The 15,505-nt window shown below is 45.7% G+C and overlaps 2 protein-coding genes across 10 annotated transcripts; both read right to left on the bottom strand.

Moving 5' to 3' along the window:
• Positions 1 to 270: 270 nt before the first annotated feature.
• On the bottom strand, positions 271 to 3,706 carry LOC136505199 (plant-specific TFIIB-related protein 1-like). The gene is made up of 3 exons (XM_066500337.1): positions 2,932 to 3,706; positions 1,433 to 1,591; positions 271 to 1,345 (listed from the first exon to the last, which is right to left on the bottom strand). Exons 1-3 carry the CDS (start codon positions 3,556 to 3,558, stop codon positions 533 to 535), a joined length of 1,599 nt encoding a protein of 532 aa, XP_066356434.1. The 5' UTR covers positions 3,559 to 3,706; the 3' UTR covers positions 271 to 532.
• Positions 3,707 to 3,901: 195 nt separating this feature from the next.
• On the bottom strand, positions 3,902 to 8,416 carry LOC136505154 (uncharacterized). Of its 9 annotated transcripts, none has more exons than XM_066500275.1 (9): positions 8,051 to 8,416; positions 6,973 to 7,027; positions 6,529 to 6,716; positions 5,778 to 6,099; positions 5,426 to 5,493; positions 5,084 to 5,288; positions 4,878 to 4,974; positions 4,682 to 4,764; positions 3,902 to 4,253 (listed from the first exon to the last, which is right to left on the bottom strand). In XM_066500275.1, exons 3-9 carry the CDS (start codon positions 6,673 to 6,675, stop codon positions 4,246 to 4,248), a joined length of 930 nt encoding a protein of 309 aa, XP_066356372.1. In that variant the 5' UTR covers positions 6,676 to 6,716; positions 6,973 to 7,027; positions 8,051 to 8,416; the 3' UTR covers positions 3,902 to 4,245. The 9 variants fall into 9 exon arrangements, with proteins under 9 accessions (XP_066356372.1, XP_066356377.1, XP_066356383.1 ...); XM_066500280.1 differs by having other exon boundaries at positions 6,529 to 6,704; XM_066500286.1 differs by lacking the exon at positions 8,051 to 8,416 and adding an exon at positions 7,274 to 7,979 and having other exon boundaries at positions 6,529 to 6,704.
• Positions 8,417 to 15,505: the final 7,089 nt, after the last annotated feature.

Genomic DNA, 15,505 nt, shown 5'->3' with positions numbered 1-15,505 from the left:
TCCGATTCGGGGGGCATTTGCACTTGAGCCCCTCCAGCTTTGCTGCTTTCAAAGCGAGGTGTCTGGATTTTTGCCGGCTCCAGGGCAAACTTGGATGAGTTTTATCTCCTCTAGCATTACTCTCAAAGAAGATCATGGATGATTTGCTCAGAAAAGAAGATCATGGAATTGGATATTACTGTGACTTCAGATAAAACTATGCAAGTTACGGTGTCGATCTGGCTGGCATAAACTTCATCGTCTGAAGGAAAGGAACAATCAGTAGTTACCTTCTTGCCTGGATAGACTGTCCATACGGGCATACCAGTGCTCAAATAATAGGATTACAGGAACTACATTTCATTGCACGAAACATAGTGATAAATTAGTCAGGTAAATAATTCGGAAACTTTACTACAGAAGCTAAAGCATCTGGAGTAACGTTTCACAGCCTCGGCAGGAGGCAAAAGAAATACAGAATGACAAGAGCCGTAGAGGTGGCCAAACTAACTCTACTACAGACATACATCTACAAAAACAAAGAACCAACTATTCACTTCCCTTCTCTATCCCGGCCATCACCACCATCCCCAGCACTCCTTTTCCCAATTCCCTTCAGAGCAGCTACAAGATCCAGGCCCGACTGCTGCTCGCGAAGCCTTGAATATGATGGACCAGTTGCAGGCGCCCCCTGCTTAAGCTGCCACGGTAAAGGCTGCCTGTTGGGAGATGGAATCGCATTCGATTCATTCGACAATCGATCACCGAAAGTTGGCTTCACTGTGATGTCTGTTCTATCAGGATCCATCGCACATGATACCTCATTAAGGTTGAACCCACGAACGCTAGTTTCAGTCTTGTCACGATCAGATTTAGGAGATGTTGAGAAAGGGGCATTTGGTGGCCGGAACACCTTGCCTAACGCATGAGCCTCAGGTTTTGTAGGTGGACGACCAAGAGCAATTGTTTTCTTGTCTTCCTCTTCTTTCACGATGACCATGTGGTCAGGCTCTGCAGGCTCAGGGCATTTTTGCTTAATACTCTCGAATATCTTATCCTGATACAGATCCTTGCCACTTGCTGAGCGCCCTGAGTAAATGTTGGTCATGGGGAAAGCTTTCTCTGGTGGTGTGGCAGGTGTATAGTCAGGGGGGAGCAAATCATCCCAATTCTCCAACAGTTCTTTGTACACTTTGCGTAGTGTGACCTCTGTGAGGCCCGTAACCTTACAGATCTCTGCCTGAGTTTTGCGTTTGTCTTCAAGCTGACATGCAAGATAGATAGCAGCAGCAGATATACTTATGGGATTCCGCCGTGTGCAGAAGCACTTATTAACAACCACCTCACCAATATGAGCTGCAAGTTCCTGAAGATTCGACATACAATATATTAAAAACGGATATTGGTTTTCAGCATAATGCTTCAGTAACAGGTTTTTCAGATCATCTGGTACCTGAGCAGATTTATTCAGCTGGAGCAAACTGCAAAATCGGGGCATATGGACAGCTATTGAGTTGCTGTTAAGTGGTTGACTCAGTTTCAGAGATTCGCCGAGTATTTTGATGTATTTTCCTATCTCTTTTTGAGGAAGATTGCTAGCAGTAGAGATTTCCTGTTCAAATAGAAGCAGAAGGTGAATTGGTAGTGATTGATAAAATTAGTGTGACATGAATAGTATACCAAGTTTCAGATATTTGTCAGGTATTTTAAAAGTTTTTCCTGCTATCTATTTCTGAGGTAGATTGTTATCATAGAGATCTCTTGGGTCTTGCCTAAGTAGCAGACAATGTCTAATCAACCAATATGCATTAAGCGAAAATGCATGCTACATCAAGAGTTTGTGTAAAAAAATCAAACATAACCAAGTGGACAAGCATTTGGTTCATTGGCTGTCAATGAAGCAACATTAAAATGGTTTGTGATGAATTCAGGTATTCGAAACAGGGTTAAAGATACCCTGATAAGTATTAGCTACAACATCAGTTTACATACAGTGAGGTAACTAAGTTTTTTTTTTCCATCGATGTTAATGGCAAGCACAACATCATGGTAGATAACTAGATATGATGGCTAAAAGGACACTGAATTCCGGTGATCTAACACTAATTAACTCGGTGACTTTGGTGGGCTATTGCAATACTCCATCCATCCCACAAAAAAATCTGTTCTGAAGCTTTGGAGCTTTTTCACAAATGAATTCGTTTTCTGTGGTCCAAGCTGAAATGGGACTAGTTTGCCCCCGGCGCGGCCTCTTCGTTTCGGCAGTAATTAACTCGCCTCTTCGTTTCCTGGGCCGTAATTAACGCAGCCAGCAGCCCGCGCAATCGCGAGCTCTGCAAAAAAACAGAGGCTGAGAGAGATTGAACTGTGATCTCCTGCCTCAGGCCGCGGTGTGCTTACCACTCCAGCTGGAAACGTTTGTTGTATGGAGGATACCCGCAACTCTATTTAATAAGGGTAGACAGGGAAAAATACACCCCAATAAATCACTCCTTGGTATCCTAAATCATGTCCAAAACAAACTTATTTCTGGGATGGAGGGAGTATGCTGGAAAGTAGCACATCTTTTGGAATTGAATCCATTAGCATATTTGAGTTTACTCACACAATTCCCAATTCCAAGAAATCAAATCTTGTGAAACAGCAAGATTTGGTGTTTCCAAAACTATAATTATCCATATAATAACCAGTAATATCTTTTGGAATTGAATCCATTAGCATATTTGAGTTTACTCACACAATTCCCAATTCCAAGAAGTCAAATCTAGAGTAACAGCAAGATTTGGTGTTTCCAAAACTATAATTATCCATATAATAACCAGTACTAAATACGAATTGTTTGAATAAACGCATGCTTATGCTTTCGCAGCTAGGCATACCCATCTCTGCTGCACGCCTGCACTAGAGCAATAGAACAAACACATGGCGTGCGTGTGCGAATCACAAACAAACCTGCAGCGTCCGAGGCTGCTGCGCCTCGCGGATAGCCTGAACGAGCGCTGCGGTCGCGAGCGCCTCGACGCTCCGATTCCTGAGGCAGGTCGCGGACGAGCAATCCTTGAAGAGCTCGAAAGCGTGGTCGGCTATGTCCCTGTCGAGCCTGAGTATGGAGGCGACGTCGACGATCTGGAGGTAGGCGCGGAGGTTGTCGACGGAGACCATGGGCCCGGCGGGGTCCGGATTGGAGGCCGCGGCGGCGGAGTCGACGGCGAGCGCGCGCTCGAGCTCGGCGAGGAGGCCGGAGAAGGTGGAGGCGGAGCGGGCGAGGACGGGGTGGCGCTCGAGGGAGAAAGCCGAGAAGGCGGAGACGAAGCCCGCGGGGAGGAAGGGGTCCTCGTCATCTTCGTCTCCGGGGGAGGGGGCGGGAGCGGGATCGACGGCGGTGGCGAGGTCGGGGGTGACTAGGGGAAGCGGATGGAGTAAGGGGAGGAGGGGGAAGAAGGGGTGCGTGTGGAGGTGGCGTTCGACGACGATGCGGGCGCAGGTGGAGCACTCGGACACGGCGCGCGAGAGCGGCGGCTGCGTCGTCGCGCACCGCGCCGGCCCCGACGCGCGGCAGTAGGGGCACTGCGACGACATGGGGGGACGGCCGGGCAGGGACGGAGAGGCCTGGGCTTTGGGTTTGGTGGGCTCTCGAGTCTCAAGGTTGGAGATGAGCAGAGACCAGAGAGCCAGAGACGAGCCCGGTCAGTCTCACTCGGTACCAGGCTCTCCCAGTCCCAGCTGAAAGCAAACAGAACGAGGCTAAATCGCCACGTTTGCTTGGCTTATAAGCCATATTTTTTCAACGAATAATATTTTTCTCACAACAAATCAATCAATAGTCATGGCTTATCAGCCAAGCGAACAGAGCAATTTCTTCTAATTCCATTCCCCAAGTTAATTCATTTTCAACATCGTTCCTTTTTAAAGATTGACATGGACAGTGCCGTAGTAATCCAACAAAAGCAGATAAATCATTAGGAATCATAGCATAGGCAATAATAGATGAGATGGTTAGGTTTCTTGTGGTTCTTTCATTGCTCATCGCTAGGGGTGGTACTTTTACAGTGGGATGTTATCCCGTATGTATGTTCTATCGACAACACACTTTTGATCTTGTTACAAGCAAACACGAAGTCGGTGTCGATGGTAATGTCTAACGTAACGTTAAGTACTTCTGTACTCCAGTAAGCAGCAGCAGAAGCTAACGGGTGCAAACTGTAGAGTAGCTCCAAGGTGTTGTTTCTCCATGATCAAATGGTTTCTTTAAACCAGTATCAGCTATCATTTCCCTGAGATGGAAAAGACTTGGAGTCAGCCAAAACGAGCAAATATTTATTCCTAATCAGTAATCACTAACTAATCAGGCATCAAAATGTGTTAGCACATTCTGGGACACTGTTTTCCACACATCAACGCCGAAGATATTTAGATCTCACCAGATACACATTAATGCCTAAGATATTCAGATCTCACAAGACGTGTGGGAACCACAGAAAAAGTGAGAGCAGAGCACACTCATGTTGCCAGCACATTTACAAAGCATTTGCAACCCTAGTTAGTGTAGCGTATCTGCAAAACTGATAACAAAGGACACTTCAAGGCAGAGCTAGAACTCCTATAAGAAGAAAAATTTATGACACAGCCGAAAATGTTGAAGTTATAACGCTAAAGGTTAATTTCAGTGTAGTACATTGCAAATATGGAAAAGCAAGCTTACCATAATTTTGGTGTTTCTTTGAGAAGTTATATAAGGCTTTCACAATGGCACCATATTTCATTGATTTTAGTGGCCCCATATACCTGGAACAAGAAATATTATAGATTTGTCAATTGTGGTGATATACCTGGAGATTTGTCAATTGTGATGATTATTTTCGCAGTTAGGAATATTAATGCTTTGATAAAGAACTTACGTAATTTCAGTATACCGTAATCTCCATGCAGGAAATCCTAAATGGCATCTAGCAGGACCATACATGAGAAGAAGATCAGGTTCTGGTCCACCACAACCTAATGGATGAAGTCAGAACTTAAGTGATAAAGTCATTAAAGCATGATAAATAACTAAATAAGTATATGAAACAAAGCATGCAGAAAAGGGTGACTTTTCCAAGCATACCTACAGCTTTCAGTGCACTAGCCATGTCAGCTTCTGTAAATGCTGGTTTCCTTTTGCCATCTCCATGAGTATCACCAATGAAGTAAGTTGAGCAAAGTAAACTGGCTGCTTTTGCAATACCCTCCTTGCCATCAGAACCAGAAAGACAGTCTATCACCATCTCTCTTTGGCTACGGTGTAGATCTTTAATGTTTGCTCCAATGCCCTATATGTCACCATGAATCATAATACAGATTTACAAACAACAACAACAAAATGGACAAGCATACCAGTAGAGAATATACACAAAAGTAAGATCCTAATATAAAATGGAGTAGCAGAAAGCTCCGTAGTGCAGCTTACAAAATGTTCTCCTGCAGTCCTATCTCTTGAAACATTCACAGCAGGTTCAAATGATTTCTTCAGTACTCCTATGATGCAACATAGAATAGTGTAAGATAATCTTGTACGTGCTAGATTCAGTCTATAGGTCTCAAAAGAAAAAAAGATTGTGCATCTGTCAACTAAAAACATCACAATATGACATGTAAAGGATGACAGGAAAGTTAGTTTTGCTCTGCCCAGGTTATGACAGCTCTGTAATGCCTCTTGTAGTCATTTGATTTCTAATGAACCATATTTATTTACAGAAAAGGAATGATCATATAGGCAGATAAGTAGTCAACAACAAACTTCAGACTGAAAACGGCCATACCCTGCAATTCAAATGTTGAACTCATTGTCTTACCCTCGATGTCATAGAGACATACGTACTTCACACCCATAGATGAGAGCCAGCATAACAGTTGTTTGACCTTCGCAGTACTTTTAGCTTCTTTGCTATCTACCACAATAGCCAAGCACTTCAGTCTACCCAGATGAAGATTCTGATACTTCCGTAACAATCCAGATGAAATAAGATAGCATTCTAGACTATAAATCAGATGAGACCATAAATTTAAAAAGCTGATTGCTAAGTGGGTGATGGTCCACAGCAACCCCAAAATGAACTTGATAATAATTGATGGTCTAGACATCTGCACGTACAGAGAGAAAATACAGTTGTCATGCTCTCTCACAGAATGCATTAAGGATTATAGAAATATATCCATGAGATACAAAAACATTAGAAATATTTAGATCCTAAAACTTAATGCAATCAAGTAACTGAAATACGATGTCAACATGCAACAGTGCTGTTCTGGGGTTGCATGACAAAAACTGATAATTCTGCAGTTGCCTCATCGCATCATTCATATTATGTATCATAATATTACCTCATAAATTTCAACTCTCAATTGTTAAGCAAACACATGAAGACTGAGGATATGGCTGAGCCTGAAACCTCTGTTATAAACTTAGTGCAGATTCCATTATATATCTCAGACTCAGTAAACAATTTCAGGGTTTTGCATTAATTAAAACAGGACTGAAGGGCGGGCCTGGTGCAAGCGGTAGAGTCTTACCGCCTGTGACCGGAAGGTCCCGGGTTCGAGTCGCGGTCTTCTCGCATTGCACAGGCGAGGGTAAGGCTTGCCACTAACACCCTTCCCCAGACCCCGCACAGAGCGGGAGCTCTCTGCACTGGGTACGCCCACTGCTACTGTCGCCATACTTTGAAGCTTGACAGAGCTGGAAACTTCTGGATTTTCAGCTAAGGTGATAAAAAATGTTAAATAAACTTTCAGCAAAGGTTGTAAGAAATGCGCGACTTATAGAAACCTTATTAAGAAAGTGAACTTAAAATAAAAGAAAGCCATGGGCTAAGAAGTGTATATTATTTCTTCTATGATGTTCCTTCCACCGACTAGATTGAAGTCTCCTAAAATCAGTCTTATGCCTATACTATAAATAAGAGGCAAAAGGTGCAAGAATAGCAGAAAAGGAGACCAGTTCATCAGCATACATACATGTGGAGGGGGCTGATTCATGAAGACGGAGGCCTCACTTGCCACAAATGCTTCCCTGAACAAGAACAATGAGAGAATTATTCTGAAGAAAAGGGGAAAATGGAGGCAGAGCGCATCATACCCAAATATACAAATGTCAAAATTATTGCAAATTGTACTGAACCTTTCCTTTTACCTGTCTACTTGCTTTCTCAACAAGAACAAGAGATCAAATCAACAGTAACACAAACAAACAAACAAGAGAGGCCAGCAAACAGCACGGAGAAACAGAACAGAAAGTGAGACAGGCAAGAAAACTAACATCGGTTTGGAATCCATGGCAGTCGCAGCTGAGCTCGGGAGGTTGAGGAAGAAACAACGGGAGCAACAAGAACCAGGTGCATGTGACAGTCGAATTAGAGAAACCTAATTGTGGCCAGGGCTGGAATGTCGGACTAGGCAAAAACTGTAGTAGTCATAGAAAGATCTGATTGGTTTCAACCAGGGCTTCTCTCACAACAAACCAGCATCAGCCGGACTTATCAACCCAGAAACCATCCAACGAACGAGCCGTGATGAGAGGCTTCACAGGATTCCCCTCTCCTTTTCGCTTTCTACATTAAATTTCTCCACTTATTTTTCTTCTTTCTTCCTAACATGGTTTAGTTATTTAAGGCTCGCAATGACGTGGCCGCAGCAGGTGTAGAATAAACTACATAACGACACCAAACACGTGGTGTGATAATATTGTACATTCAAAGACATTAGCGGGTTAGGCGACACATCAATACTGTACATTCAAGAAGGACAATAGCAGATTAGGCGATACATCAGCGCCACAAAAATAAAGATGACAAAGTAGTGCAGGAGAGGTGGCCGACTCACTGTAGCCTGAGAGGGCCGAGAGTAAATTCAAATGCCACACGCACATTTCCACGGACACTTGGCAGAGAAAATTCAAATGCTACACGCACATTTCCACGAATACTTGGCATGAGAACCCCGTTCACGTGGAGAACAGAGGCACGACCAACCCTGCCGGTAAAGGAGCTTTTTACGGAGAGAAAAGGGGAGGAACGCGCGAGTGAGCGAGTTAAACCTGCTGGCAAGCGACGCGCTGGCGCCGCGCTTCCCCCGAGCCCGGCGGCGTCACGGCAGCATCAGCGCCGGGCGTGGAGGCGGATGCTACGGCCTTTTCCCTTTTCGAAGGCAGAACTTGGGGGAGGAGTTGCTGTCCTGCTGCTAGAGAGAGAAGTCGCGATCTGAACTCCCCCACTCGAAGTCGAAAGCGAATGCCCGTGAGCCTTGGAGTCAATGAGTCCGGTCGTCGACACGCCGGGAGGCGCCGTGGTGACCTGAGCGTATGGCATCTGGCGGCCGGAAGGGGACGGGGACTATTCCTGGTGAAATCGCAAACCAAGATACGAGATCGAGCCCGTGCCCGTGCCCGTGCCCGTGCCATACTGCCAGAAGCCCCGCCCCCGCCCATGTCTCCGGCTCACGGCCTACGAGCTACGATAGCGAGGAGCGAGATCTGGGCGGTAGAGGGGGCGTCGCTGCCGCCGTGGGTTCTGGGCTACGCGCAAGAGGGAGTGGCCGAGTTGGGCTCAAGGGTTAGCAACAGTTGGGTTTTGGATGCTTCTGCTGGGCTAGATGTTGGGCCGCTGATTCTCCGGCTCACGAGCTAAATTCACTTGACATTTATTAGATTCCCTCCAAAAAAAATAATGTTTTTGCGATGTTTTTCAAAAACTTCTAAATATTTTTTATAGTTTGTCAGGATAAATATATTTTCTTGAAACTGCTACATATATTTACAGGAGCTCTAAATATTTTCTTTTGATTTATAGTATCCTGACCTATTGGTAGGATTTTTTTCTTAAAAAATCATAAGCTTATAGATATTTTTGCGGTTTAAAAGCCTTTGCCATGTGTTTACCAAGATTTTAATTAGAAATAACAAAACTAAAGCAGGGGGGTTATTTAAACAATTTTGTGAGTTGATAGAGATAACTCTAAAGCTCGAGGAGCAAACTTGAACAATAACGATACTTCCTTCTTCCAGAATTAGTAAGCTTATTTAACAAGAGGAAAAGTCTTGTAAAGTTGATTTTGACCTTTAGGCCCATTTGGATTGCAAGAAAAAAATAATGTTTTTTTGCATTTTTCTGCAAAAAAAAGCTAACTCCTGTATATGTAATGAATTGCTAAAAGGTCAATATCATCTCATAAACACTTTGAACACATATATATTTATATAAGAATTATGCATCTCAAAAACACTTTGAACACATATATATTCATATAAGATTTATGCTCTAAACTTGTAATATAATTTGACTAATTGTTGGTCAAATTTTATAAAAAAAAATTATGTAGTCATATACAATTATCTTTAGGCCCTGTTTGGTTTCCCATGACTAAAATTTAGCTACTAAAATCAATGACTAAACTTTAGTCACCCTTGTTTGGTTGTAATGACTAAAAGCCATTAAAGCAGTTCAACGAAGATCAAACTATCCCTAATGAATACACAAATCAGGGTGAGAGACCAGCAATAATGAGGGACAGCCCCTGTCCACTAGGCACTTTAGCACCTCCTTGGGTACTAATGTGACTAAACTACTTTAGTTCCTTTTTAATCAGTTTGTTTGACAGTTTAGCAGTTAAAGTGACTAAAGTTTAAAGTTTAGTAGCAGAGGAAACCAAACAAGCCCTTAGACGGCAAAGCACATTTTTCTTGAAGAGAGTAGTTGGTGCATTCGACCAGTAGTCGGACCTGATGAACCGAAGAAGAAAACCGCACCATGGGCCTTGGGCTATTGTGGGCTAAATTATGGGTCCAACGCCCTAACCTCGTCGGTTACAGGCATAAAGCCACAAGAACCTTCAAAAAAAAAAAAGTCACCTCAAACTTCGGAGGCATGGCACCATCTTGCCACAATATGAGAGGAAGAATCTGATCTGAAATTCGGCATTCTGCTAGCACACTATCCGAGTGTAAGTGGTGTCAAATAGAGGCACTTGTGTCAATTGTCAAGGCGTCAGGATTTAATTTCTCCAGCACACGAGCGTATATGCTCGTCATGGTCACGATTTCTTTCGTGTTTGCCTCCGTATCGCTAGCGTCGCATTTTTTTTAGGGCTCGATCCTTTGGCAGGGAATCATTGCCGGGAATTGCTTTGCAAAATTATATAAGCATTGATCAATTGGAATAATTCCTGGTACAATCCAGCAAAACCGATCGGGTCCTTACTGGGCTTGGAACCTATCCCAATAATGGCATTGAGATATTTGCTTGGATTAGATATTCCTGCCTCAGATTACAGCATCACGTGTCCCCACCATATAAGAGTCTTGTACCCTGTTGATTTTTCCCCTTGAAACATAGTGTATGCTATAGATGATTAGTTCTGCACTTTAGGATACCAAGTTGTATGAAAAGCGCAGTTTGAATTTTACAGAATATATACTGCGATTTGCGCGTCCTCGGATGTCGAATGGTGCGGAATACATATTATTTTATATATCGGGCGTACTTGTTTGTTTCAGTCATGGCCCTGTCAAAAAAAGCAGTCCGTGCTCTAAGAGTTTGTTTGGAAATGTTACAATCCTCTTAATTTCATACGTATTGAAAGGGATTAAGAGTTTAAGACAGAAGATTAGTTTATTTTCTACTCTAATCCACATATATTGAGAGCGATCGACGAATTTATCCAAATAATGCTTAACTGGACAAAGTAGTAGAATGGTTACAACATGAACACATATGCATTATGCAGGAAGTGGTGAGCACATCAGTTTTTTTGACAAAACGCATCTAAAGTTAAAGTTTTTCTACTTTCAACAAATCCTATGTCAAAGCACATATACGTACGGAGTCTCGCTTAAAATTACCCGCCCGTGAAGGAGACCAGCCTCTCAGGTTTTAACACGAGATATTTTTCTCAGCCTATTAACTCGTCGAGTGTGACAGCTGAAAGCGGCGCTGAAAGAGAACAAAAGGCTCAGATGGCTGCGTTTCCTAGCAGCCGTGTACAGGACGAATAATGAACGGGGTGACGATACGCGTAATGGCACATCGAGAGGACAGATAACCTATTCATCTGCAGTCCTTACTTCACATGAGACTTGAGAATACAGTAAGTGCTTATTTAGTTCTCAACCAAATTCTCAAAAAGTGCTATAGTAGTTGTCACATCGAATTTTACGATACGTACATGGAGCATTAAATGTAGACAAAAAAAAAACTAATTACACAGTTTGGTTGGAAATTACGAGACGAATATTTTGAGCCTAATTAGTCCATGATTGAACACTAATTGCTAAATAAAAACGAAAGTACTACCGGAGCCAAATTTTCAAAATTCACGAACTAAACACAGCGCGTGCACTGCAAGCTGCAGACTAGCCGCCAAGCGTGAAATGCACATGCAGCACCGATCTGACCTTCTCCGTCCCTTCCCTTTCCTTTCCTATCGGCAGCACAGGAAGGTGAAGACGACAAGCTGATCTGACGGCATTCCAGGCACGGGAGGAACAAAGGCAAGGCATTGTGTGCACGCGTGCGCATCGCATCGCACGCAGTACGGCGGAGTTAGGCGCAATGATATGATATGAGATGATGGGGAAGCTCCGTTAGTGCAGGAGCCACTCTCGGTTTGACGATCCCTCTCGCCGCGGACTTTTTTGCCGGCCGGCCTCCAACCAGAGCGGAATCCCAGCCCAAGACAAGCAGCATTACAATACACGAGCGATGCATTTGCATTGCAGCCGGATGATGATGGATGCATCCACGCAATTGGATTGGATGGGCGGTTCAGTCCCTTTTGTATTCTGTTGAATCCACACGCACGCGGTGTGGCCGCTGCTTATCCCTAATCAGCATCCGGCTTCTTCTTTTCTTTGTCTTTGGGGGGGGGGGGGGGGGGGGGGGGGGGGGGGGGGGGGGTGGGGTCCGATCAGGCATTTGCTGGTGCGTGCCGCATAATATAATCTTCCTGGATCGATGGACAGATACTACTAGTAGGTGCCGGTCCATACGTGTCGAATTCGACCTCGCCAGTCGCCACGGCCTCCAGGGTCCAGCATTGGGAGCGGGCTCCACCTCTTCTCCTCCAACTTCTGGGTTCATCATGCGTGAAATCATGGCCCGCATCTCTCCTAGAAGCCATTATCCGGTTTCTGAGCTGCCGCGTCCAATCACTGTGCGTTAGGGTTCAGAATGATGGTCATCGTCACAGGATTTTCCATAGATTGCAGGCATCACACGAAGGCATCCTTCAGATTTACTGCCTGCATATGTCCTGTTCCTTTACCTCTTCCGATCCTTTGCTGGGATAATGGCAGCTGGTCTGAAACCATGATGAACTCATGCTTTCTTGGTTTCTTCTTCTGGCCCCAAGCCCCCAACACAAGAAGCACATACGTACCTGTAGAGGAAGCGTGGATCAGCATCGAAGGGACACGGGTGCATACATAACATCAGAGCAAAAGGATCAGAGGGGTGAAAAAGGCATGATGATCAATCAAAAGGGCAAAAGCGTAGAGCAAATCAGAAACTGTCCTTTTGGTGCTCTCACAAGGCATGTATGACACGTCTCGCTCCTAAGCTCCGGATTGCTCAACGGGGGTGATCTTTCTCAGCATATCTATATCCAGGGGATCCAGATCATCATGCACAAGGAATTGAGCACTGCTAATTGCCGAATCGGTCATTGCTCCAATCGGTGTAGTATGCGTGTAGTTGAGCTCAAGCATCTCTTTTGCAGCATGCCAAGAATGGCCTGGCCAATGGCCATGCATCCGATAGTGCAGAAACGACAACTGTTGAGTGAATCTTATCCTTCCCCTTGCAAAAGCCACATCTATATATATTGTCTTCCTCAGCGTCTAACTCGTCTATTGTTACACAATCAATCAGACATCATGATTCTGCCTGCGCCCACTGAAAAGAAGCTTACAGTTGCATATATACTTATCTTGGTGTCCTGCCAGTCTTTTCATCGTCCCCAACGATATGATGTTCACAGTGCAGTGCTGCTCAAATAACTCAAATAAAGAAAAGGGTGAGCGTTGTATCAGTCCAAGATATTTTCGGTCCTGCTTCCTCTGGTAGTGGAAAAGATCAGCATATGCCTGCCTGATTGTCATCCTCGTCAATCGTCATGATTCTACTGACATGGTGGGAAGAACTCAGGTACGAGTACGATAATGATCCTAGTAAGCCGGACAAAGCTGTGCCTTTAGAGTTTTCTTGAGAAGCAGGGGTAACCATTCAAAATGGTTGCTTATTGAGAGACCTGCGTGCTCTGATTGAAAGTAAAGTAAAGAAGAATACTATAATGTGGGTGGAGAAACACGCTGTTAAAGCTGAACCACGGTGTGTGGATCCATGCTTCCAAAGTTCCAATCTTCTAGCTTGGAAAGGTGGCTCCGATAGTGAACTGGGAGACAACGTGTACGGGAGCAACTGGTTGGAGCACTGAAGTGTCAGATTTTTAACGTCGTGGTCCTATAGTGTCGAGGGCGAAGGTAGGTACCGGACTCTTTGAACCCCCGATGCACCGGGAAAGATAGGCATATTGGTGGTTCTGAACCTCTGAAGAAAATGCATGCCACGGTACGGTGCAAGATTCCTAATCCCTGTTCCGGCGCGCGAGGAGAGTCAATAACCCGGCGCAGCTACCTCACCGGTGCAGCCGTCCGAACGCGATCCCCGGTGAGGGACGGATCGCCGTGAAAAGAACCGGGAATAAAGGCGGTGGAGTAAGCTCCAAGCGTCAGTGATGGCAAATGGACAAGAGGGACGAGGTAGGCGAACCGCGCGTCCGCGCGGGCCAAGGATAGCAATAGCAAGCTAAAGCTAAGCTTCTTTCTCCGCCTCCTTTCGCTGGCCGGCGGCGCTGTCGCGTCGTTGTCGCCCGGCACGGCGAGTCCACCAGTGCCTGGATGGATGCGGAGACGCCGGGCCGCCTCTGCGCCACACACACGCCCGGAGTCGCTCGGGGACTCGGCGGCTGCGCTTTCGTGGACCCGTCCCCGCTCTGCTCCGTTGCGGTGCGGCCTAGGTGTTTCACCGGTTTTCTCGCCCGGCTCGGCTCGGTCCGTCGTCCCCGACCGCACAGGATACGGGTGCCTGTCACAGAATAATACCCGACGAAACTGAATTGACAAGTCGGTCAGGTTCGCGGAAACAGGCTAAATGTCTTGTTATTGCTGACGAGCAGGGAAGAGGAAATAATATACTTGTCGGTTGCAGCGTCTTTGATTAACTTGCACTCAACAAAAGTAACTACTACTACCAATGTGATGGCAGTTCTCTCTCAGGGAAGGAAAGACCGCGAGTGTGTGCAACATTGTTCACGCATAAAGGTGCAGATGGAAGAAGCCACCCAGCTTTTGTCTTGTTGCCGGTGAACAGGGACCAGAGAATACAGAAGCTCGACCGGGGACTGCCTGCGACGGCCTTAGGTGATCGCCGCTGTCTCGACGCAAAGGCTTCGGCGAGCTTAAGGCTGGAACGCTGGATGCTCGCTCGCCGTGGTTCGTGGCTACAAAACGGGCAGGGCGCGTGGCAGTGCCGTGAGTCACGAGTTGCACGGATATATATCTCCGTTTGGGCGAAGGCCACGTACACAATCTGGTCAGGCCGTGTGTGTGTTTGCAGATCCTTGATCATCACCTTATGGACGCAATAAAGGCGTGAGGATTACGCTTGAACGTACGAGTACGTGATAGCTCGGTTGATGTAGTAGCAACGCGCTGCGTAGCATATATGATTAACAAGGTGGTGGTAGCTGCCTAGCAGAGCCGCCCTGCTGGCTAGCGTGTGTTGCGACGTCAAAATCGACGTGACGACCAGTAGAAAAAAATATATGGTAGCAGCATAAGTCCAGATCACGGTTCGCTATTGAGTACTTCAAAGTGTATAGAGTCTCGGTCACATAGAAAAGAAATGATGTCGTCCACGGTATGTATGTGTGGTGTGCGTACAAACTGGCAACCTGCGGTTTTGTTACCTCAGGAACAGAAGTAAGCAGAAGAGAAGAATGGCTGTTACATGCGGCGTATTTATCTCATCTCAGGAACAGAGAACGAACTCGCAGTTGCAAACAAGCTCCGTACCAATGTTATCCTAGACACTAAATGGTAAACGAGCTAAACGACTGATTAAACGAAAATAGTGTACCACCATATAGCGTTTACACGGTATCTAAATAACTGTTTAGTTGAGCAGTGCTTATGGATGCGCCGAGGAACGGGACAGCGACCGAGCGACGAGCCGACGAGGTGGCGGCGGGCGGCACGCGAGCGTGGTGTGCTGGTGCCGGAGGATGCTAGGGTGGCGGCGCCTTGACGCAGTCGCAGTGGAAAACTGGAAATGCTGCAGCGCGCGCGGGCGTGGCCAATGGCACGGGGCTTGCCGAAGCCGAGTGTGACGTGTGAGGTATGCAGTACCATCACTAATACGGTGTGTCATCGTATACTCACTCACCCGGGAGAACAGGAGAACTGGAGAAGTACAGGCCATTTTGTACCCCTGCACGAGCA

Source organism: Miscanthus floridulus, chromosome 1, assembly GCF_019320115.1.
Source record: "Miscanthus floridulus cultivar M001 chromosome 1, ASM1932011v1, whole genome shotgun sequence".
NCBI lineage: Eukaryota > Viridiplantae > Streptophyta > Magnoliopsida > Poales > Poaceae > Miscanthus > Miscanthus floridulus.
Note: the sequence above shows the minus strand (reverse complement) of the source record. Positions and strands in the feature narration are given on the sequence as shown.